This window comes from Adiantum capillus-veneris, chromosome 16, assembly GCF_014529385.1.
Source record: "Adiantum capillus-veneris isolate H3 chromosome 16, ASM1452938v2, whole genome shotgun sequence".
In the NCBI taxonomy this organism is placed as follows: Eukaryota; Viridiplantae; Streptophyta; class Polypodiopsida; order Polypodiales; family Pteridaceae; genus Adiantum; species Adiantum capillus-veneris.
Genome location: NC_140946.1, coordinates 120,132,771 through 120,156,138, shown reverse-complemented (window position 1 = coordinate 120,156,138; position 23,368 = coordinate 120,132,771). Strand labels below are relative to the sequence as shown.

Here is a 23,368-nt window from a genome sequence, read left to right as displayed (position 1 = left end):
ATCCTGGAAGTGACTCTTCGTCGGCCCACTCCGATGTGTGGTCGTGCGGTACTTGAACTTCATAAAGGTCTGCAACGCTTGCTTCTTTGGGCCGCGCCGAAAGCGATACAAAGTCATCTTCAATGCTTCCACTTCGTCTATAGTCATGCGTCTACCTTCTTCAAGAATCTCTGAGGCTGAAAATTCCTGAAACCACTTCCAACACAAAAACATGAACATATCTATTCCATGTAAAGTGATTGGAAAAAATCTTGTCATCCTAATAGACTGTGCATGCAATGTAGATGAACAAAGAGACGGAGTGCCAAACCGTTCAACACACACACGAAAACAATGAGATCGAATCTTTCTCTTTTGATTTAAATCAACTGTGGCAATTCACAACAGAAATGCCCATGCTTGGTGCTCATACTTTCATGTGCTCTTTCTACAACTGAGTCATGCCAAGGAAGAGACATGGAATGTGCCTTCCTTGAATGCACGCTTTTCAGCTTTTCATGAATAATCTGCATACATCCGTGCTCATTCATGAGTGAAACGTGCTCAACGTACAATATGTCATGCCTAGGAAAAGGGATCACATAAAGACGCTGACTAAAATACAGGAAACGATCACGAATGAAACACTCGATCAATGCATGCTGACTAATCATGCGAACACATAATACTTCCTGTAAGGGTTCTTTGGACCTAGGCTTGAGAGCCAAGATCGGTTCTTCGTGACTGATCGAATCTGCAATGAGGTTAGCTTCGCTAGAAAAAGTATCCACTAACTCATCCTTCTTGTGAACAATCACATCTTCTTCATGCAACTCATCATGCTTGTGAGAAATCACATCTTGATCATGCAAATCATCATGCTTGTCATTGTCATCCAAATCATCATGCTTATCATTGTCGTTCAAATCATCATCATCCAAATCATGTGCGTCATGCTTGGGAGAAGAAGAGACTGAGAGAGTCTCCTTTTCCTGATTCTGTGCAAACTGCGCCTGCATAATAGAAAAGAGTCGCAAGAACTCTTTCATGTGTTGGTCTCTCTGTTCTTGTCTTGCTTTGTTCTCACGATCAAATTCTACTTGTCTTGCTTTGTTCTCACGATCAGATTCTGCTTCTCTTTCTTTGTTCTCGCGATCCAATTTGGCTTGACTTTCTTTGGCTTCCAAGTCGTACTTACGCTCTATGGCTGCCACTCTTTCTTCGTAGTCACGATCTATGGTTGCCATTCTAATCTGCGAACTCCTTGTCCATCCTCCTCATGTCGAAAGCCTCCATAGGAGTTAGGGCAATCCTTGTCGTAGATGGGGAAGGGGGAGGGTCGGAAAAACCTCCTGGTAGGGAAAATTCTTCTTCGCCTCTGTCATGCTCATCACCTCTAAACGAAGTATCCATTCCGCTTCGACTGATGACCATCCACTGAAGTCGTGGGTTCTTGTGGTCTTGGGTTCTTATGTTCACGAGGAACTTGGGTTCTCGGGAGTCTTGGTTCTTGGGGTTCTTGAGGTTCTTTTTTCGCTTGCAATGTGTGTTTGAGAAGGATCTTCTCTTCACCCGAGTTCTGCTCTTTTCCGCGGGCGCACCCCTTGGCGGCCTTGCGCTCACACCAAGGTTGCTTTTTCCCACCTCACGTCCATTGGCCGGCCGCTAAGTGCTCGGTCCGCTCTCAATGAGTGAAAATAGGCACAAGGGGAGGCTGGACAAGCCCTTCTTTCTTGAGTTTCTTGTCACTCTTCAAAAACATGATTAGGAATCGACACGCCCAAGTGAACTTGGGTTCGTGCGACCTCAACAAGCAAAAAACATTGCTGTGGTTCTTGTGGTTCTTTCCTTGAGTGATACAGAACACTGCCAAAGCTCTGGTACCAATGTAAGGTGCAGCGGAATGAATGTTTGAACTTTGCTCAAGATGAGTGCTCCATCTTCCGTTTTTGAGTTGTCTAAATGAGTTGACTGGCTGTTATACATTCTGATGATTGGTGCAGTCTTCTAGTGTCAAGATTGTTTTGCTAAAAGGGTTTTTAGCTTGTGATTTCTTGCGGGTTTTTTTCTTTCTTCACCATTGGTTATTTTCCATGGTCTTTGGCTTTCTTGTCAATTGTATGAGGACAAAGAAGATCATAGTAACTTGGTATGAGGAATACTTAAATTTAAATTGAATGCCCTGCATCTCTAGAGTCATGAGAGAAACGCAGTACACAGATCTTCATATTGATGAGTGTGTGTGTGTCGGTGTGTGGGAGCATATATTTGTACCTAATTTACACCCAATGTTGAGCACTAACCAGGTTAGTGGGGATGTCGTAGTATTTAGTCTATACTATGCATGATGGAGCTGATGGTTATATTGTCTTGTGGGTGACTACCATGACTCTATACCGTGTGGGCTTATCCTGGATTCATCTAGGTTTATTAATTTGAATGCTCTTGTAAACACAAACTAAGTAATGAGTTTGAAGGGACTTTGTATGTTAGACTCATCAACCTTTGCTTAGGTATGGTTAATGAGGGGTTTTGCATAGGTCCCTTTCATGAGAGAATTTTGTGTGGTAACATAAGATAGTTTGCTTTGTTTGTTTCCTGTTTTATTTTGAAGTGTCACTTGCATTTGAAGTTATGGTCTTGACCATATCTCAAATTTTTACTTTGGGACGTCTCATGTTCACTTTTTTTAATGCGTGCGTTTTACTTATTCTATGAACAGATTCGTAAACAGTCGTTGCATCGGATTGATGAGTTGGAAGTTCTGAAATCGAGACTCAGGTCAAAGGATTTGACTTTAGAAAATGCAAAGGTCTCTTTGCAAGAAAAATCAGAGGATGTAGCTATTGCAAAGGACAAACTGCTTCCTTCTGCACGTTCTCTTCTAGCTGCAGCAAACTGCCTCGCAGTCGCACATAATCATTTACAGGTGATATGGGTCTCCTTTTGGAAGTACTAACTAATCAGTTCTTTCAAGGCATAGTCTCTTTGATATTTTTTGTGAAGCGAGATTTTCGAATGAACGTATTTGGTTAAATAGAAAGACTATGAAGGCTAAAAGTATTTCGGCATGTCATTGTAAGGTTCAAGCTAGTTGTTCTTTATTCAGATTGTAGTAGACGACTTCTGTGCATTCAGAGTAGCTAATATCGTAGTGGATGTAATCAATGTTATTATTTCAACATGTCTTTTGGTTTTTATAAGCTATGTTTGAGAGGTACGGTATATGGACTTGTAATTTGTCTACAGACCACACATAACATTGTGTAAGTGGCTCTTGATAGGGATACTTGTAGGGGTACTGCTTATGTGATACTTCTAAGCTGCTTGTGCACCTGTAATTAGCTCTACACCCACTATTGGGCACTGACGACGATAGTGGGGATGTTGTGGTATTTAGTCAATTCTATGCATGATGAAGCTGATGGTTGTATTGTCTTGTGGGTGACTACCATGGGTCTATGTCTTGCGGTTTCCTTTAAGGGTGAATCTGGGCTTATCCTGGATTCATCTAGGTATATGCTTGTGCACCTGTAGTTCATGTGAAATTGCACTTGGTTAAAGCTTAGTGTGGAGGTTTGCAGGTGAATTTTGGTGAGTTATATCATCAGTCAAGTTTTTTTTGTGTTTGAAATTAAAGTGTGTATAGGAACAGTTCCTGAACATGGGTTTCTTAAATGCATCGCAAGGGTAGTCTCGCAGCTCATGTAGAAAGTAAGCATTATCAAACGAGCGCATTCATGAGGAAATAAGCCACATATATCAAGGCTAATGCAAGAAACCACTTCTTGCTAAAAATAGCCAGAAAAGGGCTGAATTCACCCTGCTCAAAAGCAAGAGAAACCTGAACCATTTGCAGGATGAGATGTTCAGGGAAAACAAACTATAGGGGAAGAACCGTTAGTGATTTTTATTTACAAAATAGAGGCTACAATCGTAGAGTGGAGAATTGTAAAACTGCGGTGTTGCAGAGTTGCCACATAAGCCACTACAAGAAACCATCCGTACATTCCAGCAGGTAGCCTAGCCAATGGAGAAGATTCCAACAGATCAGTTACTGTCTTTCAAAGACCTAGGGTCTGACCAACTAGCACGACGCCAAACCTCTGCATGGAACCACCAGATCTTGTATCAGAATCTTCATTGGAGAGGTAAGAAGCCTTCAAGGAATCACAGACTTGAAGACATCCAAAGAGTGAGGAATTTGACCATCACCGCAAAAGCAATTAATGCTGGCTCTGAACCTGCAATCTGCAAAAGAACAGTGAACTGCCGTACGCTGCCATGCAACGCTAAATCCAGGTGCGCGAGTGCAGAAGTGTGAGGGAAATGAAATGAAATGATATGTTATATTAAACGTCTAGAAGAGGCCAAAATGACCTATGAGACCCAAAAATCTATATCTCCGGAGAGTCTGATAAAATGTCTGGGAAGCCAGCGTGAGAGAGAGCAAGCGCGAGAGAGTATGAGCAAAGTCAGAAACTCAAATTGACTAGTAGTTACCCACCCTTGGCCGTTACATAATAGGGAAGTAGGGGTGGGTAGGGCAGAACTCCCAAAAATATAGATGCTGGGTAAAACCTAAAAACCCTATATCAGCAACTCAAAACCATGATGAATGACTAGTGGCTACCACCCTAGGCCGTTATATAGGGAAGTAGGGCTGGGTGGGGCAAACACCCAAAACTACATTGGTAAAACCTAAAAACCCCATATATAAGGAAACCAAAATCTGGACCCTAAATGACCGGCTGGACCAAATTGGAAATGTTCGGCCATGCATCCTATATGCAATGCAATGGATGGCTAGCGAGGGAAAACCACTAGCCATACAAAAATGTCAAAAGAGGTGAAGCAGCGAGGGATGAAACTCTTAACACCCCTCTCAGCACCTATTGTTGAGACAACACATAGAAGGCAAAGGTGTTATGACAAAGTTTACTGAGGAACAACCTTCGTAAAGATGTCTACTGCATTGTTTGTTGTAGGACAATTCTCCATTTAAAGATCTTTAACCAAAAACTTGCTCACAAACATAGTGGTTCTGAACCTCGATATGCTTCGTCTAAGCATGAAACATTGGGTTCTTGGCAATTGCAATGCAACGAAAGAAGTATGGCAATTGTTTGAGGAAATCCCCTCTCCCTAAGTAATCTCCGTAGCTAAATGCCTTCACAAGTAGCGAAACAAGGTTCTCTGTACTCCGCCTTTATCAATGAAAGCACCATCATTGGTTGTTGCTTGCTGCTCCAAGAAATGGTCCCCAAGCCGAGTGTGAAAACTACTCTTGTAGTAGAGCGTTGAGAATTTGGGTTGCTAGCCCAATTTGCATCACACCAATCCCTCAATGTGCATCCTCTATTGCGATTGTGGAATATACCATACTTTGAGATACTTTGAGGTGCTAGATATGTACGCCGTAGTACACAAAGCACACTGTTGATATCATTGACGAGGCTTGGCCGAGGAAAAACTCAAGATTAAATTGAAAAGACAATGTGTGGGCAAGAGTACGTCAATCAACACACTACATTTCGATAGAGGGACTAATCTAAAGTCTGCTCAATTTGTTCTTTTTCGTTGGCACGTGGTGCCGTTCCGTTACAGTGGTATTAGAGCTTCATGAGTGTGTTATTCTGGTCCTTCAAAAGCAAACAGAGCAAGATGGTGCTTCAGAAAATACATAATTATTTTTTCCTTTCTCTCTCTCGAAAACCGGACCTACATGAATCTATAGTTGGAAGCTATGGAGTTGGTTGAAGAAGAAACGACAAAAGGAGGAGTAGTTCGTTTTTGCCCTAAAAAGCATAGAAAACATGCTTTTTGATGCTTTTTTGTTTTGCAAAGGTCTCTAAAAATCTCTTCAATGGTTGAGAATCTGGATATACAATGGAGGTCAAAGTTGATACTCTCGACGAGCCCTACGCATTGACGCGAACGGATTTTGATTTTGACAATTTGGAAAAATTAGGGTTTTCAGTAGCAAATTAGGGTTTTTGCAGTATAGGTCAAAATTATGTTTTTGGTGCTTTTTGTAGACAATAGGTAATATTGGAAGCATTTGGGAGCAGGGAGTTGGAGATCCACTCTTTTGCAACGTTTGCTTGAAATTTTGCTTGAGAAATTGTGTGAAAATATTGTTTGGAGTTTGTATGAAATGGATTTTATCTGTTTTGCACTTGTATTGGTGTCGATTTGAGATTGCTTAATTCTGGTTTCAATTTTTTTGGGAACATTTTCGGATACTCATGTCTCGGGCTTTCCAGGAAGGAGTATTCAAGAGGTAATTGTGATTGCAAAGTTGTGTTTTAGTCACGGCTCGGGCTTTTTTGGGAGGAGTACTGAAGAGAAGAATTTATGTTTGATAATGTCTAAATATATTCATGGTCTGGACCTTGTTGGTTATTTGCGAGAGGAGTATTGTGTCACAAAGTGATGATGTGAGAATCTGAACCTAGAAGATGGATTGAGGGGCCTGAAGGGGGTTAGGGACTAAAAAAAACCTAACCCTATTAACTTAAAGAACTTATGGAGCACCGGACAAGGGGCCTAAACCCCGTTTATCAAAAGCTTGAACTCTGACTGAGCATCCCGCAAATCGTGTTGACATGCTGACGTGGCAGATTGTACGGATTTCTGTAAAATGCGTTGATGTGTTGACATGGCAGGTTGTACAGATTTTCGTAATTTGTGCTGGCTGATTTTGTTGATTTGCGTGAGGCTTTTTGGGTGCAGATGCTTTTGGGGATTTGGTGCTTTTGGAACTGAAGCTTTTTGGGTCTTTGCTTTTAGGCAACCCTTGTACTGTTTATAAGGACCGGAGGGCCTCTCACTCGGCAGAGCATCTGGACGTAGAGTCTGAGAGCAGAGGACCCTCGAGAGTTGTACTTTGCGAGCTTAATAACCGCATTTATCAAAAGCTTGAACTTTGGCTGAGCATCCCGTAAATCGCGTTGACGTGTTGATGTGGTAGATTGTACAGATTCCGTGAAATGCGTTGTTGTGTTGACATGGCAGGTTGTACGGATTTTTGTAATCTGCACTGGCTGATTTTGCTGATTTGCGTGAGGCTTTTTGGGTGCAGATGCTTTTGGGGATTTGGTGCTTTTGGAACTGAAGCTTTTCAAGGCTCTGCTTTTACCCTTGTACTGTTTATAAGGACCCAAGGGCCTCTCACTAGGCAATGCATCTGGACACAGAGTCTAAGAGCAGAGGACCCTCGAGAGTTGTACTTTGCGAGCTTAATAATAAAGAAATATCAGAAGAGGTGCCAGTCTTTGGGACTAGTGCGTCTTGGTTCGGAACTCCACCGTGCCGTGTTGATTGATGCGGTGTCTGCAGGTCATGGGGGTACCCACAGAGCTCATTTGGGAGATTACGGCTTTATATATATCGGTTGTGGGCAGATATGCACTCTCGAGGGGATTTCTACCTTGGATCACTCCATCATCGAAGTGAAGTAGGGTTGCATGCTATCTCCTACTTTGTTTGGTATGTATGTAGATGAGGTCTCTGATTACATTACGACACTAGGGGACAGAGGAGAACAACTAGCAGGGACATGGATCCTATTTTTGTTATATGCTGATGAGATGGTGCTGATTTCTGACTCCCTAGAGGGAATGCAACGCCACTTGGATGCTTTACATGTGTTTGCGGAGGATAGCGATTGTCTGTCAACCTGGTTTAAAGCAAGGTTATGATGTTTAACACCACACCTTGGGTCAGGAGGTCAGCTCCCACATTTACCTATGGGCAGGAGATTGTGGAGTATACAGATGCATATACTTATTTGGGGGTAGTTTTCAGTGGGCCAGTTTTTTCGTTGAGAAGAGCAGTAGAAACTAGATTCACCAGAGCCTATGCAGCCTGAGGCAGACTTGAGAGGATGTGTTTTTAGGTTCAGTTTCAGGAACCTCGAACCAAACTTTGGCTTTTTGATACTTTGGTGACCTCAGCTATGATGTACAGGGTGCAGATTTGGGGCCCCTCAGTTGGTGGTCACGACAGAGCTTGTAGCACTAGTGGATGGAAAGGGTGGAGAGACCCTTGGCATCTATGATTTCTCGGATGATTAGAGCCAAGGACTCAGTACGTCATGCGATTATTAGAGCAAAGCTAGCTGCCACTCCGGTGGTAATTGAGGCACTTACTAGTTCAGTCTCTTTCATACATAGCTTGTGGGACCTTCCTGGGAACAGATTTGCCCGGCTTGCTCTTGAGTCTTCTCGGCAGTTGGCCTTACAGGGAGGAACGGCTTGCTGGTGTGCAAGAGCCTTTTGTACAGGAACCAGATTAGCTAATTGCTAATCCCCTTCAGGCACGCACAGTTTCCTCGCGAAGGATCGCGAAAACGAAGAGTTTTCTGGCGTGGAGACTCGTCCGATTCAAAGGGAAATTGTCCCATTGCGTGCGGGAGTGTCTGAGACACGCGTAGATGTGTTCGCTTCGCCCAGAACGATCCAAAGTGGAAAATTGCAGCCTGCTGTGTTTTTGTGCAGGTTTGGGTTTCGCACCTAAACTGCAGAACATCTCTAGGGGAGCCTCGGGAAAGCCGTGGAATGCTTAAACAGGGCTTTGGGCAAGATGTCCAAACCTGTCCATGGCTGTAATTGCAGGTTTTTGACCCAATTTCTCCAACATAACGAGGCAAAAATTCTTGTATTTCAAAAGTACACGTCAAGGACACTTTCTCTTGCGACTTGGAAGCTTTCCAATGAGCTGCAGGTCAATTTCAGCATGTTGTGATTCCCTGTTTTGTGGTGAGAGTTAGGTGAAAGCATTCGGATTGTTTATTTGCAATAAGAATAAAGAAATACCGAAAGGGGTGCCAATCTTTGAGGCCTACAGGGTGTCTGTGTCTGCTTGGAAGCACTCTAACTCCCAAGCCGTGTTTTCGTTTGAAGTGTTAAATTCCAATCTCCGGTTTATTCGTGAAGCTTCTCTGTGTCGTAAAGTTCAAGTAAAGATCCCGGTGAAACCTAAAGTCTATCGCCCTATGGCCCGGTTTCACCTACCCTCGCCGTCGATTATAGCCCTTTGTCTCATCACCAATTCAGCCTTAGCCATTAGCGACACCAACGATTTTTAGTTTTCAGCCATCGCCACGCTCAACGATAGCAGATCACCCCACGGCCTCGTCGTCGTCACACCAAGCATCCCCAATAGTACCTATAGTAACTCAGCAGCACCGTAGTACAAGTACCCCTTGTTGTCGTCGTCGTTGTCGATGCAGTACCCCAGCATCTAGCACCCCTTGCATTTTGGCTTGGCTCTTGCCTAGCTCAGTGTAGGGATCATCAGGACGTGTGTGTCCTTAGCACCCAAGTACCTTCAATACCCAAAGTACGTGCAGTTGCCAGTACCAAGCACCAGTAGTACCAAGTACCCACAATACCATCGCTTAGCCTCTCAAGTACCAGCATCCATAGTAGTATCTAGTCCTTAGCCTCAGCATAACCCAATATCATTAGCATCTCAACACTAAGCATCATTGTATTAGCATTGTATCTCTCTTTCATTCAGTTCAATTTAGTTCTTTTCAAGTGAAGTAAAGTAACCTTGTGTTTGTGCGGAGTACTAGATCCGAGCTAAATCCATAAACCCTTCCGCTGCACCTGACATTGGTATCAGAGCTCTGTGCGTGCTTCGGCCTCGTGAACTCAAGGGAAGTACCCAAGAACCAAGCAGAACCACGCAGAACCAAGAACCCAAAGAACCTCTCAATTTTTTTTCTCAAAGAAGCTTCATGTCCTTCCCTTGGACTTAATAGCCACTCCCACCCTTAGTTCATCGTGCATCAGGTGCGCTCCCGTCTTCATAACTATGTCTTTGAACAATGATCAACATCGGATACACGAAAATCCAGATATTGAGTACCAAGATCTTCTTGCCTTGTATGCGGATATGGAAGGAGTTGGTGCAAGCATCTCTAACTCTCTTTTGCATTCACATTCGCATGTAGCGTGCATCCACTTCCGTTGACAAGCAACCATTGGACCCATGATTTGCGTTGATGCTGTTGACGTGGCAGTTCGTGCGGACATGCAAATTTTGCGCAAGCTTTTATGGTTGGAGCTTTTGGTAGATTTTGCTTTTGATCTGATGCTTTTCAAAGGCTCTGCTTTTAGGCATCCCAGGTAAGTTTATAAGTGTGCCCAAGGCCTATTCGCTGGACACAAAAGCTTGGAATGCTCGTGTAGAGGAGGACTCTCGGGAGTTGTACTACGAGACTGAGCAATAAAGAAAGAAATACCGAAAGGGACGCCAGTCTTTGGGGCTAGTGCATCTGGAAGCGGAACTCTGCCGCTTCGTGTCGACCCTCTCTCTGGAAGAAGAGAGCGACTCTAAAGAAGACGGGCATCTTTCTTGGAGATGACCTCACCTTCTCGCAGATTGCTCATATGCAAGAAGTAATGCTGGAAATAAGAGCAGCAAGGGAAAAGGGGAAGATTGCCTTTTACAAGGATGGAAAGGTGGTGATATTGGAGCGACGCCCCGCATGACGGTGCAAGACCTATGGAACCACACTAAAGATGGCAACCTGGAATTGTAACGGGTCACTCCGTCTTGATGTAGGGGCCTTTGAGAATAGCTTTATGGGGAGGGACATCATTTTCTACTCTGAGACGCATCAAGCACCGGGACAATCCATGCCATAGGTGAGCGGATATAGATGGGAGATAGCCTGCAGACAAGAGACCAGATCGGAGCATCGAGAACGGGGCTCAGGGGGAGTGGCAGTTCTATTCAGGGAGGAACTGCAGCCAATGATATATATAGCACGCAAGGATGAACAGGCTAGGTACATGTGGGTGAGGCTCATGGCAGAGACGGGCAGATACCTCTACATTGCTATTTGTTACTTTCCTCCCAGTACGTCAGTATATGCATCACCTAGAGGACAATCCCCCTTTGCTATTTTGGATAATGACATATGGGAGTTTTCCAAGGATGGTGACATTATCATACTAGGGGATTTCAATGCTAGGACTGCCCACCACTAGATAATATTTTATGATACTTCCGAAGAGATGCTCAGGGAGTTGGACGTCCAGACTAACACAAGATGAGGAATACACTGAGTATGGTAGATACTTGATAGATATGGGAACCGCACACAGATTGGCCATTGTGAATGGCCTACAAAGATTTTCGACAGCTGGAGGTTTTACTTGCTTTCCACACCGACATGGTGCAAGCACAGTGGATTATGTTATGGCCCAGCCAGGTCTCATCCCATTCTTTCAGGATGTCATGGTGGGCACTAGGCTAGTTGGAGTAGCAGTTGATCATGCTATCGTGTCTTTCACCCTGACCTTTCAGTTCAGCACAACTCCATTAGGTGGGGTCCCCATACACACTCGGTATACCTTCATGAGGGAGACGGATTCTGTGTCTATGGTTGAGATATACAGGCAGCTATGCACCCAGGAGCCGGGACGATGAACTCACTCAGATTTTGACAGAGACGCTCCATGATGCAACATCAGAGGCATACCCCCACAGTCGGCCCACACGGAGACGATTTGGGAACATGCCCCAGAACAGTTGGTATGATGAGGAGTGCAAAGAGATGAGGATCAAACTACAGAGGGAAGTGCTCACAGGTATTACCACACATCGACAGTCACGGATTATCTTTCGCCGCCTAGTGCGACGAAAGAAAAGGGCCTATCTATCTCAGCTAGAGCGGGATCTATATCAACTATTTATAAGTCAGGACTTAGGCGAAGCATGGAGGCTATTCCACGAGCATTCACCACCACCCGTGGTCACCTCCACTGAGACATGGGGGGAATATGCCACATCTCTCTACACAGCATCAGGGCAACCACCTCTGCCGGACCCACTAGAGACATGCCCAGAGACATGTTCTTTCTTTACTGCCGAGAGGGTAAGGAAAGCCATTGACAGGATGAAGACAAGGAGAGCGCGTGTCCATGATGGTCTGGTAGCAAAGCACTTCATCCATGCCAGGGATATGCTTGCAGAGCTCCTGGCTATGATGTTTAATCGAGCCATGTATGAAGGCTTCCCGGAGACCTGGAGTATGTCTACGATTGTGCTTATTTTCAAGTCAGGAGATCCCATGATTCCCACGAATTATCGCACCATCATGGTTGGCCACACATTAGCTAGGTTGTATGCATCCGTCCTAGAGTAGGAGCTGAGTAGATGGGCAGAGCGAGAGGGAATAAGAGCACCAGGGCAAGCAAGTTTCAGGAGAGGTTTCTCCACTCTTGACCACCAGATTCTGACACTCAGAGCTATTATTGAGGAGGATAGACACCATGGCAAGAGAATCTATTGTAGCTTTGTGGATTTCCGCAAAGCTTATGACACAGTGCCGAGAGCCAAACTTATACACAGACTACATGACATGAGTGTGCCTACAGAGCTGATATGGGGTATTCTGGCTCTATACAGGACAATGATGGGACGGGTACGCACCACTTAGGGAATGTCTGACATGGTCCACTCCACTATTGGAGTAAAGCAGGGATGCCCACTATCCCCGACTCTTTTTGGGATGTATGTGGATGAGTTTTTAGACTATGTAGAGCGATAGGGAGACAGGGGGGCTCAGCTAGCAGGGACATGGATTCCGCTGTTACTATATGTTGATGATATTGTGCTGATTTCAGACTCCCTAGAGGGGATGCAACGTCATTTGGATGCTCTGCATACATTTGCTCGTGACATGGATTGTCGGTCAATCTGGGAAAAACCAAGGTTATGGTGTTCAACACCACACCACAGTGGGTCAGGGGGTTGGCACCCACATTTATGTATGGCCAGGAGACTGTGGAGTACACAGATGCATATACCTATCTTGGGGTAGTATTCAGTGGACCCGTGTTTTCACTAAGGAGAGCATCAGAGACTAGACTGACGAGAGCATATGCAGCTTTGGGAGGATTGGAGAGGATGTGCTCGCAGGTTCAGTTTCAGGAACTGCGAACAAAGCTATGGCTCTTTGACACTTTAGTGACTCCAGCTATGCTCTATGGAGTTCAGGTATGGGGACCCTCAGTAGACCACCATGGGAAATCTGGTAACACAGATGGATGGAGATGTATGGAGAGGCCTCTGGTCTCTATGATCGCTCGGATGATTCGGGCTAAGGCCTCAATACCACATGAGATTATCCGAGCCGAGCTAGCTGCCCCCCTCCCTCGTGGTGGAGGCACTGATGAGATCAGTTTCCTTTATGCACGATTTATGGGATCTCCCCAGAGACAGATACGCTCGGCTTGCCCTGGAGTCATCTCGACAACTAGCTCTACAAGGCGATACAGCATGTTGGTATGGACAGATGGCATCATGGTTCCAGTCGCATGGTCTCAATATGGATAGATTACCTCCGCTTCAATACTCCTTGGATGCACCCTCCTTGTCCCTCACACGGACAGAGATGAGCAGGCTCATACGTAAGGATCTGATTCAGCTAAATACCAGGAGCACATGGATACAGCCGACACAGGAGTTGTGCACAAAGATGGCCTTCTACAGAGAGCATCTTCTCCAACTCACGGAGGACGGCTTTGTGACTAGGCCACCATACATGGATACACACTTATCTCATGGGATAAGATGTGCTATTGGACAGATACGCACATTCTCACATCAGCTCCAGATCGAGACTGGCCGATTCCGAGGGGTGCCAGCAGGAGCCAGGATATGTCACCTATGTAACTTAGAGCGAGAGACAGAACTGCACTACACATGCCACTGCCCGGCATACTATGAGATACGCGGACGCTTCCACTGCTTGTTCAAAGAAGGGTTCATACCTTTTTCTAGAGTCATGAGATACAAGGATTAGAAGTGTCTCGGATTGTTCCTGCTAGAGCTGCGCAGACTTAGGGAGAGCTTGCTGAGGACATCAGGGGAAAGACAGTCTCAAAGACGAATCACAGAGTTCTTTACACCAGACAGGGGAGAGCAAACGGAGCAGTCATTACAGCCTACTCATACTAGAGGTACACTGCTTGACAGAGCCACTGAACTTGGCAGATCCAGACGTCCACGACCTCGGGGGGTCTCCCACTACCGACGAAGGTTGCAAGAGAAGATACAGATCACTCTAGCTCGACATGCAAGACGTCCAACCAGAGTTCTGACCATGGAGGAGGTTGATGAGATCCGATAGCGACCGATGAGAGATTTCATATGAACCCACAAACTCCCCCCCCCCCATTTCCTTTCTCCTCAGTGCCTTAGTGTTTTAGTGTTAGTCCTCTGTAACTGGGTAACTTTGTAACTTGGTAATTTCCATACTCAGACATGGTATCAGATTCACCAATTGTAACTTTTTGGTCTCATAGGTCATTTTGGTCTTTTGAAGACGTTAATATAACATTTCATTTCATTTCATTTCTCTCTCTATATATCGGTATATGCTACTTCCCTCCAAGTACATCAGTCTACTCCTCACCTAAAGGACGGTCCCCTTTCTCCATATTGAATAATGACATATGGGAGTTCTCTAGAGATGGAGACATCGTTCTCTTAGGAGACTTTAATGCCAGAACGGCCAACTCTCAAGCAGTATTCTATGATACTTCTGAGGAAATGCTCAGAGAAGTGGATTTATCACAGGAGGGGCTTACTAGAAACTCACAGGATAAAGAACACACTGAATATGGGAGACATCTCATGGAAATGGCAACTACACATGGTTTGGCCATACTTAATGGTCTAGAGAATTTCCCTTTATCCGGGGGATTCACATGCTTCCCGCATAGGCATGGGGCTAGTACAGCGGATTATGTCATGACTTCACCAAGCTTTATTTCTAGTATCGAGGACTTTAAGGTGGGACCCAGACCGGTTAGGATTGCAGTGGATCATGCTCTCTTGTGTCACCAGGAGGTGTATTTTTCATGTTGCCTTCCGTAAATAAGTATTAGATATATTTATTTTATTTTTACTTGTTTGTCCCAAAACCCTTGAAAAGGTGCAAGTGGACATTGCATGGCCAGTGTGAAACGGCTGCAGCCAAATGGGTTTCTCACATCGGGGATCTAGGTCGGTCAGAGAGGGACTACCCGGGCCAGTTAGCACTGAATTCTGATGAGTATGGAAGCTCGTGTGCGCCAAACTGGAATTTGGGCCACTCGTCAAGTCACTGCAACTTTATAAGTTGAAAGGGGCCAGTAAATCAACTCACATTGTAGATGTTGGTCAAATGGTAGTCTTCATGATGGTCAGGAGACCGATAGGGACGCCATTGAAGCATCTCCTAAAATTTAGGGAATTGCTATTTTTGACCGGAAAATGTGTTCGCGTCATTAGCTTTGGAATGACAAGGGGAACATTTTATTGCTCTGCTGCGACGTCAACTGACGCACCAGTTGAGATATTTTTAGCAGGGAAAGCCCAAACTCGGAAACTGGGCGACGTGTCAGCTTGTGAGCGATTCTGCCACTCTGGGAGGCAAAAACGAGCCGCATATCAGCAAAGGGGGCGCCATTTTCAGCCTCAGGTGGATTGTAGCAGGTACAGAAGCTATGGAATGCTTACCTTGCCCTCTATGCACAGTATGGTGACGGGAGTGATGCCCCGCACGCTACATACTGCTCTCTTTCTCCCCTACGTACAGTATGTTATGCCCCACTAGTGGGCTTCTCATTTGACCTATGTACAGTTCTGGGGGTTTATGCACGTTTGCCAAGGCAAGAGCCTTCTGAACAGGAACCGGATTAGCTAATTGCTAATCCCCCATAGGTACGCACAGTTCCATCACGAAAGATTGCGAGTTTGGAGAGTTTTCTCGCGTGAAAACTCGTCCAATTCACAAGGGAATTGTCCCATTGCGTGCGGGAGCCCTTGGGACACGCGTAGGCGTGTTCGCTCCGCTAAAAACGATCCGAAACAGGGAATTACAGCCTGCTGTGTTTTTCTGCAGGTTTAGGGTTTCGCACCTAAAGTGCAAGGGAACATTGGGGGAGCCTCGTGAGAGCCTCGGGATGCGTGTACAGGCTTTTGGGCTCCCGGCAGTGAAAAACAGAGAATTACAGCCCGCTGAATTTCTGTGACAGCTCACCAGAAAGCTTCCAGATATCGAGGGAATCTGTCCTAGACAGGTGTTTTTGACCTACAGGGGTTTTTGCGTCGTTATGTTGTCGAAATCCGGTCGAAAACCTGCGTTTTCAGCCCTCGCCAGGTTTGGACAGCTTTGTGAAAGCTTGTGCTAAGTGGTCGGATCGTCTACCTTAATTTGAATAAAGAAATACCGAAAGGGGCGCCAGTCTTTGGGGCCTATAGGGTGTCGGTCTCGTGTGCGCAGTGACATTCTAGTCGCTGGACGCAACTGTGTTCTCTTCCCTTCTCAGTGCTCTGTGTAAAGTTAACAGGTAATTGAAATAGTACCGCCCTCTACGTTGTACGGGCCGGTTATATATCTTGACCTTATCAATCTCCTTCCAATACAATGCCTCTCAAGTACAAAGGAAGAAGACACACACAAGATATACTTTCATGCCAGAGACTGATTCAGTCTATGTGGAAAAGATCTATAATAGGATGTGGGCAGCCGAGCCAGTATATACTGTAGAGGAGATTACTTCTCAGCTAACAGAGATACTACATGGAGCAGCACAAGAGGCATACCCACATACTCAGCCTGATCAGAAGAGAGGATCTAGGAACATGCCTCAACACAGTTGGTACGACGAGGAATGCAGAGAGACGAGAACCCAGGTCCAGAAAGAGCTTACACTTGGGATCATCACATATAAGCAGTCTCGGATTGCTCTTCGGCGTATAGTACGTCGCAAGAAAAGGGCATTTTTAGCCAAACTGGAGAAGGATTTATATCAGCTCTTCTTGAGTCAGGACTCACATGAGGCCTGGCGTTTATTTCACGAGCACTCATCGCCTCCGACAATTACCTCTCGTGAGATTTGGGGTCAATATGTAACATCATTATATACGGTATCTGGACAGCCTCCATTACCAGATCCGCTAGAGCCATGCCCTACTACTAGTACTTTCTTTACTACGGCAATGGTGGAAAAAGCCATTGATAAGATGAAGACAAGAAGAGCATATGATCATGAGGGTTTAGTAGCAAAACATCTGATCCATGCAAGGGATCTACTTTTAGAAGTCCTTGCTCGTTTGTTTAATCGGGTCATGTGTGAAGGATTACCTGAATCTTGGAAATTTTCTACTATCGTACCTATTTTCAAGTCAGGGGATCCTATGATACCCGGGAACTACCGTACCATTATGGTGGGTCACACATTGATTCGACTGTACGCATCCATTCTGGAACAAAAATTGAGTAGATGGGCAGAGAATGAGGGCATAAGGGCAATAGGACAAGCTGGATTCAGGAGGGGTTATTCCACTTTCGATCATATTCTTACGCTTAGAGCCATTATTGAGGAAGGAAGAGCAAGCGGGAGAAGGATGTATTGTTGCTTTGTGGATTTTCGGAAAGCTTTTGATACAGCACCAAGGGCCAGATTGATGCGCAAAATGCAAGAGTTAGGGGTACCCAAAGAGATTATCTGGGGGATCATGGCCTTATATGGGTCAGTAACTGGTTATGTACATACTCCAGAAGGAGATTCCGACATTGTTCATTCCACCGTTGGAGTAAAGCAGGGATACCCATTGTCCCCTACTTTATTTGGTATGTATATAGATGAGGTATCAGATTACATTGATAGAGAGGGTGACAGAGGTGCTCAACTTGCAGGGTCATGGATCCCTTTGTTGTTATATGCAGATGATATTGTATTGATAGCAGAATCACCAGATGGAATGCAGAGGTAGTTAGATACATTACATAAATTCGCGGAGGACAGCGGACTGTCGGTAAATTTGGGTAAAACCAAAGTTATGGTGTTTAACACCACACCGTAGTGGGTTAGGAGATCGCCACCTACATTTGCATATGGCTAGGATACAGTAGAGTACACAGATGCATACACATACCTTGGTGTGGTATTTACAAGACCGAAGTTTACTCTTAAGAAAGCAGCGGATGCTAGATTGTCCAGAGCCTCTGCGGCCCTGGGAGGGTTGGAGAGGATGTGTTCACAAGTGCAGTTTCAGGAACCACGAACAAAACTCTGGCTCTTTGATACTGTGGTGGCTTCGGCTATGCTTTATGGGGTCCAGATTTGGGGACCATCTGTGGATCAGGATAATTGGAAGTCAATGGAGAGACCTTTGGTATCTATGATTTCCCGAATGATTAAAGCCAAGGCCTCTGTACCACACGCGATTACCCGAGCGGAACTAGCTGCCCCTTCGATAGAAATTGAAGCTCTTACCAGATCAGTGTCCTTTATACATGGTTTATGGGATACAAATAATTGCCGATATACTAGATTGGCCCTCGAATCCTCTCGACAATTAGCAATGAAAGGAGATACATCATGCTGGTATGCGCAATTGTCCTCGTGGTTTCAGAGACACGGGTTCAATATGGAAAGATTACCCCCCTTCCAATACTCTCTTGAGGCTCCATCATTGGCAATCACACGAACGGAGATTAATAAAATCATCCGCCAGGATCTTATACAGTTAGAAGACACTAAGAGGACATGGGTAGACCCTACACAAGAATTGGGCACGAAGATGGCCGACTACAAAGAAAACTTCCTACAGCTATCTGAAGATGGTTTTGTGATTCGCCCGAGCTACATGGATACCCACCTGTCTCATGGTTTGAGATGTGTTATTGGTCAGATTCGTACATCCTCACACCAGCTGGAAATTGAATTTGGCAGATTTAGGGGAATCCCACCTGAGAGCAGAATTTGCAAGTTATGCGGAATGGAGCCGGAGACAGAATTACACTACATATGCCATTGCACCGTATACTATGAGATACGTGGGCGTTTCCATTGCCTATTCAAAGAAGGCTTTGGACCTCTAGATAGAGTCATGCAATACCAAGATCAAAGGTGCTTAGGCTTGTATCTACTGGAACTACATCGGCACAGGGATAATCTAATGAGAAGACAAAGAGCACTACAGCCTCAGAGGCAGATCACAGATTTCTTCGGATCGAGAGAAGCAGGAATGGAAGGAGAAGCAAGAGGCTAGCAGCGAGCACAAAGGAGTACCCACATTCATACCAAAGGCACCCTCATTGATAGGGCGATTGAGCTTAGGAAATCGAGACGACCACGACCGAGATGCAGAAGCACACTTCACCGGAGGAGACTACAACAAAGGATTAGAAGCATTCTAGCCAGACACCCAGAATGCTCCTAAGAAGTCTATCTAATACTTCGTATTTAGTTTTTCGCATTTATTTTCACACTTTCACACTTTTCAGACATTGTAACAGATTCACCACTTTTGTATCAGTTTGGTCTCATAGGTCACTCTGGCCTTTTTGAAGACGTTAATATAACATTTCATTTCATTTCATTCTCTCTCTCTCTCTCTCTCTCTCTCTCTCTCTCTCTCTCTCTCTCTTTGTGTATGTGTGTTCAAGTTTAGTTGTTGCAAGCTTTTGTTTGTGTGTTGCTATTGATTTCTCGCTTTGGTGTCCAAGCTTGTGACATTGATGGCAGAATCGCACAAAGAGGAGAAAGGCTACACAAGCTGTTTTTTAAAAAAAACGCTGTAGTAATGTTTTGTTAAAAACGTAGCCAGCCAAAAATTAAATAAAAATGCAACCTTTGTAATAAACAAGGCCAGCGATAAAAAGGATTAGCGCCCTAGAAGGTGTAGTGTCTGCACAGCCGAGAGAATTGCGGTGCTTTGAGAAAACGCTGTGAGAGGCTTTTGGGGGGGGGGGGGGGGGGGGGGGGGGAACGCTAGCAGAATTGTAGGGAATTGGCCAGGCGCTAGATCACTTCAACTATTCATGCACTTCCAAATGAGCATTGTTGCACTTGATTCATACTCAGAACAAGGAATACATGGAGAGAATAAGACAGAAAATAAGACAAACTGCATCTTGCATTAAGAAATACGCCATTGCTACACAAAACATCCGCCCATCTTGTACATCATTTGGACCAGGATGCCCACGTGTAAGAAGCATGTTACATTAAGCATTTCATTGTGGGTACATGTGTGTAACACTCCGAGAAGTTTGATTAAGATGGATGACCTTATGTGAATTGGGAAGCGGGCATGTACATAAAGTTCATGCGTGATGACTTCAGATGAAGACCAAGACTGAAGTACTTCATAACTATTCAAAACAGAGTGTGGATGGAGGATAGGATGGGCTAATGCAAAGTCAGGGATGGCGGTGGGACTTGAGGATGTGGTTGGGCGTCCCAATTTCTGGCACCATGACATGTGATAACAGTTGTTGGACTAGGACTGGCTGCCCCCTTGTTGGGGATGTCTGTATAAGGATGCTCAGTGGTCAGGACCTTTGAAATTTATTTGTCATTTTCTTTTGCCGGGGTTGAAAACTCTGGCCATAGGTGCTTGTCGTGCATCGGCAGGCCAAAAATTGCTGCTTGAAATCTTTTTTTTTTGGGTGCATCTGGCCATAGGGGCTGCTACTTTCTCACATGCCAAGAATTGCTGCTTGAATTTACACTAAGATTTAAAGCCATACCTGGCCATACCTTTCGACCAATGAACTTGCTAGCTACAATCTACAAGCTCTCAAGTCTCCCTAGTGCTCAAGCATTGAGCAGATATCCTATTCTTGTCTAATTTCGGCCGACCCCTGTCCCTGTTCTTGCTCTTATTCACTGTTGCACTCTACTATGACATGAACAATTGTAAACCTTCTTAACACTGGACCACAAGTAGAGTAAGAATGGTCTCTTTCTTAAAAAATATTTTTCTATATGCACAAGTTAGTCCCTACTCTCGCTGCCTCTACTTCTGAGTTCTAATTGATATGGAAAATATCTCGAAACTGAAAGGTTGTGACACATTTTGATTACTATCTTTCTGGAGTCAATTCACAGGATGCATGCAAACATCTAGAGGGCGAAGGAGGGCAAGGTAGGCTTTTGCATTTGCAAAACATGCTGAGGACAAGGCGACGGCTCATGGTCAGTCAAATAGCAGCCCTTTACCCCATTGTTCCATGCCCTGTACCCGTTGGGAAAAGCCTCACACCAAATACTCCATTCTCACAGCAAAGGTATTTGACGAACACAGTTCCTCAAAGCTCAGGTACTACTCACAGACTCCTCAATTGCCATACAAACGTGCTTCACAGCTACATGTTCTTTGAAGAGCACCAGCTTATTCGCACTTGTGCTTATGTCAGATTCTTCAAACAAGGATAATCAACCTGTGGATAAGAGTGATTCGCTTCCTATGACGATTGGAGGCTTGCATGTTGTAGCTCCCCTGAATACCAGACCTGGTCTTTATACTGAGCCAAATGATCATGAGTCTTCAGCAACAGCACTCGGATATGTTGCACATGTGAGTGCTGTTGTCTGTCTCAGTTAGAAGCTGCCTGACTTTCCAGTGAGTAACATAAAAGCGAGCTTTCTGTCTTTACTAATTTGTGAGTCTTTACAGTACAATGCTTGTAATGCATTTTCTTGGCTTTGTTTATCAGTCTTTAGCACTGTTAGCTGCTTGCTTGGATGTGCCTCTGCGATATCCCATACGCCTCGGAGCTTCACGTTCTTATATTCAAGACTATGCTCCAATTGTGGAGGCAAATGAGGCAGCAGCAGCAAACAGTGTTGGGCCAAATTCTGGAGGTGGTCGAAGATCGTTAATAGAGTTTCCTTTGTATTCTGAGGGTCAAGACTCTACAAGGTCAGCATATGCAGTTTTCCTGCTAAACAAGGTAAGGAACAGGTCTTTTATCTCTAAGCACATGTATCTGTGAGCGAGCCCTCATGTTTACTACCATGGAATCAGGATGCACATGTTGGATTCTCATGTTTGTAGTTAATGGTTGAAAAATGATGTTGGCTGATGTGAAGTACATTGGTTACCTCTGTATGTCGGGAGGGGGAAAGTAAATCTATTCTCTTTATACAGCATTGGATTTAACCAAAAGCATTGGTTTTTCTTTTTGGAGTAGCATACGTTTCTGTAGATTCTGTAAGTCGGCCCTCAAATTGATCTACAATTTTAGTGTTCGATGTTTTTTTGAACACTAGAGTCAATGTGTGGCTTTTACGTTTTCGCTTGACCCTTAGTTTGACATTTTGATAACGTGGCGAAAGGGAAAATGGTTTCAGAAACTCAAGAACCGCCACCAAACATTGATCGACACGATGCACTAGGACAATAATACAACTGTTGCTGGACTGTCAAGAGAGAGAACAACACTAGAATTCTTCTTATAGAAGTCATTTGAAGTGCTCTTCCAGAGAGAGACTTGTAAGTAGACATGCCCCTTTTCCTCCCATCATCAGCGTCCCTTTTCCTCCCATCATCAGCAGGGTATTTCCCCTGATTATGATCGGTTCTCAACTGGGATTCTGAAAAAAGGGTTAAGGATGTTGAGAGCTGGTTAGCTTGTCAAGGAAAAGGGGGTTAAAATTATCTATGCATCAAGAAGGGCAATCACAACATTTTTTTGCTCGAGAGAGGGAAGTTCATTCGCATAAATGTAACTGACAAGTCGTGGTTCTAGTTTGTTGGTTTACATGTCACCGTTTTGGCTCTCTTGCAGGACCTTGAACAGGTGCTAAATTACATGGGGGCTGAGACTGTGGGACCTCGACACACTCTTCCCAATCTCAACAAGATCATTAAATTGGTATGCTCTGGAGCTTGCACAACTGCGTGATTGCACTCCGAGGGAGCAAGTAACTCATCTGTACAGCATAATGCTTCTTGTATGGGGGAAAGGATTGTTTGGCTACCTTATTGAAGTATTCAGCTTCTAAAAATGTTCAAGCAGTTGGTGTAGAGATATATTTCAGTGTGTGTCCTAGTCAATGGAAAGCGTCCTTCCTCCCCCACCCTCTTTTTCTCTTTCTGTCCCTCTTATTGAAATACTCGATGTCATTTGAGCTCAATTCACGACTCTGACGAGAATGCCAGTATCCTTTAATTCACGGGATACTTGCAGGTATCATTGTTTGCAAGTGCTGTCTTTGCTTTTCCACCCCCAGATTTCAAAAGAATGTAGGTTGTTTTTGGAAGAAATGTATAACCAGTTGAGCCCTTACATTTCCATCTCTATAACGATATGCCATTGGTAAGTGCTCCGTAATCAGTAGCGAAACACATTGGTGTATATCTTTAGTTAAAACAATTTCCCCTCCTCCGGCCTCTTATTCTCATAATGTGCACTGTTATGCCTTTCTCCTTTGTTTTTAACCTATTGGTAAGCTTTGCTCGCTTAGTACTTTGTGAGATTCATGTCGCGTTCAATGTTTTGTCTTGGTCGGTGTATTTTCCTGGTTCAAGATACAGCTTAGTGTGTATGTGCCTTAAACTTTTGTGGTACAAGTGTGAG

The 23,368-nt window shown here is 44.6% G+C and overlaps 1 protein-coding gene across 1 annotated transcript in view; it reads left to right on the top strand.

Annotated features, from left to right (window-relative positions):
- The window catches only part of LOC147439750 (UV radiation resistance-associated protein), a 34,640-nt gene extending 11,817 nt beyond the window's left edge, over window positions 1–22,823 (top strand). The window contains exons 2-6 of the mRNA XM_086485537.1: window positions 2,702–2,908; window positions 20,895–21,105; window positions 21,203–21,363; window positions 21,503–21,739; window positions 22,577–22,823. Coding sequence (XP_086341663.1) covers window positions 2,702–2,908; window positions 20,895–21,105; window positions 21,203–21,363; window positions 21,503–21,739; window positions 22,577–22,693 — 933 coding nt within the window. The 3' untranslated portion in view covers window positions 22,694–22,823. The remainder of the gene's footprint in view (window positions 1–2,701; window positions 2,909–20,894; window positions 21,106–21,202; window positions 21,364–21,502; window positions 21,740–22,576) is intronic.
- The last annotated feature ends 545 nt before the right edge of the window (window positions 22,824–23,368 follow it).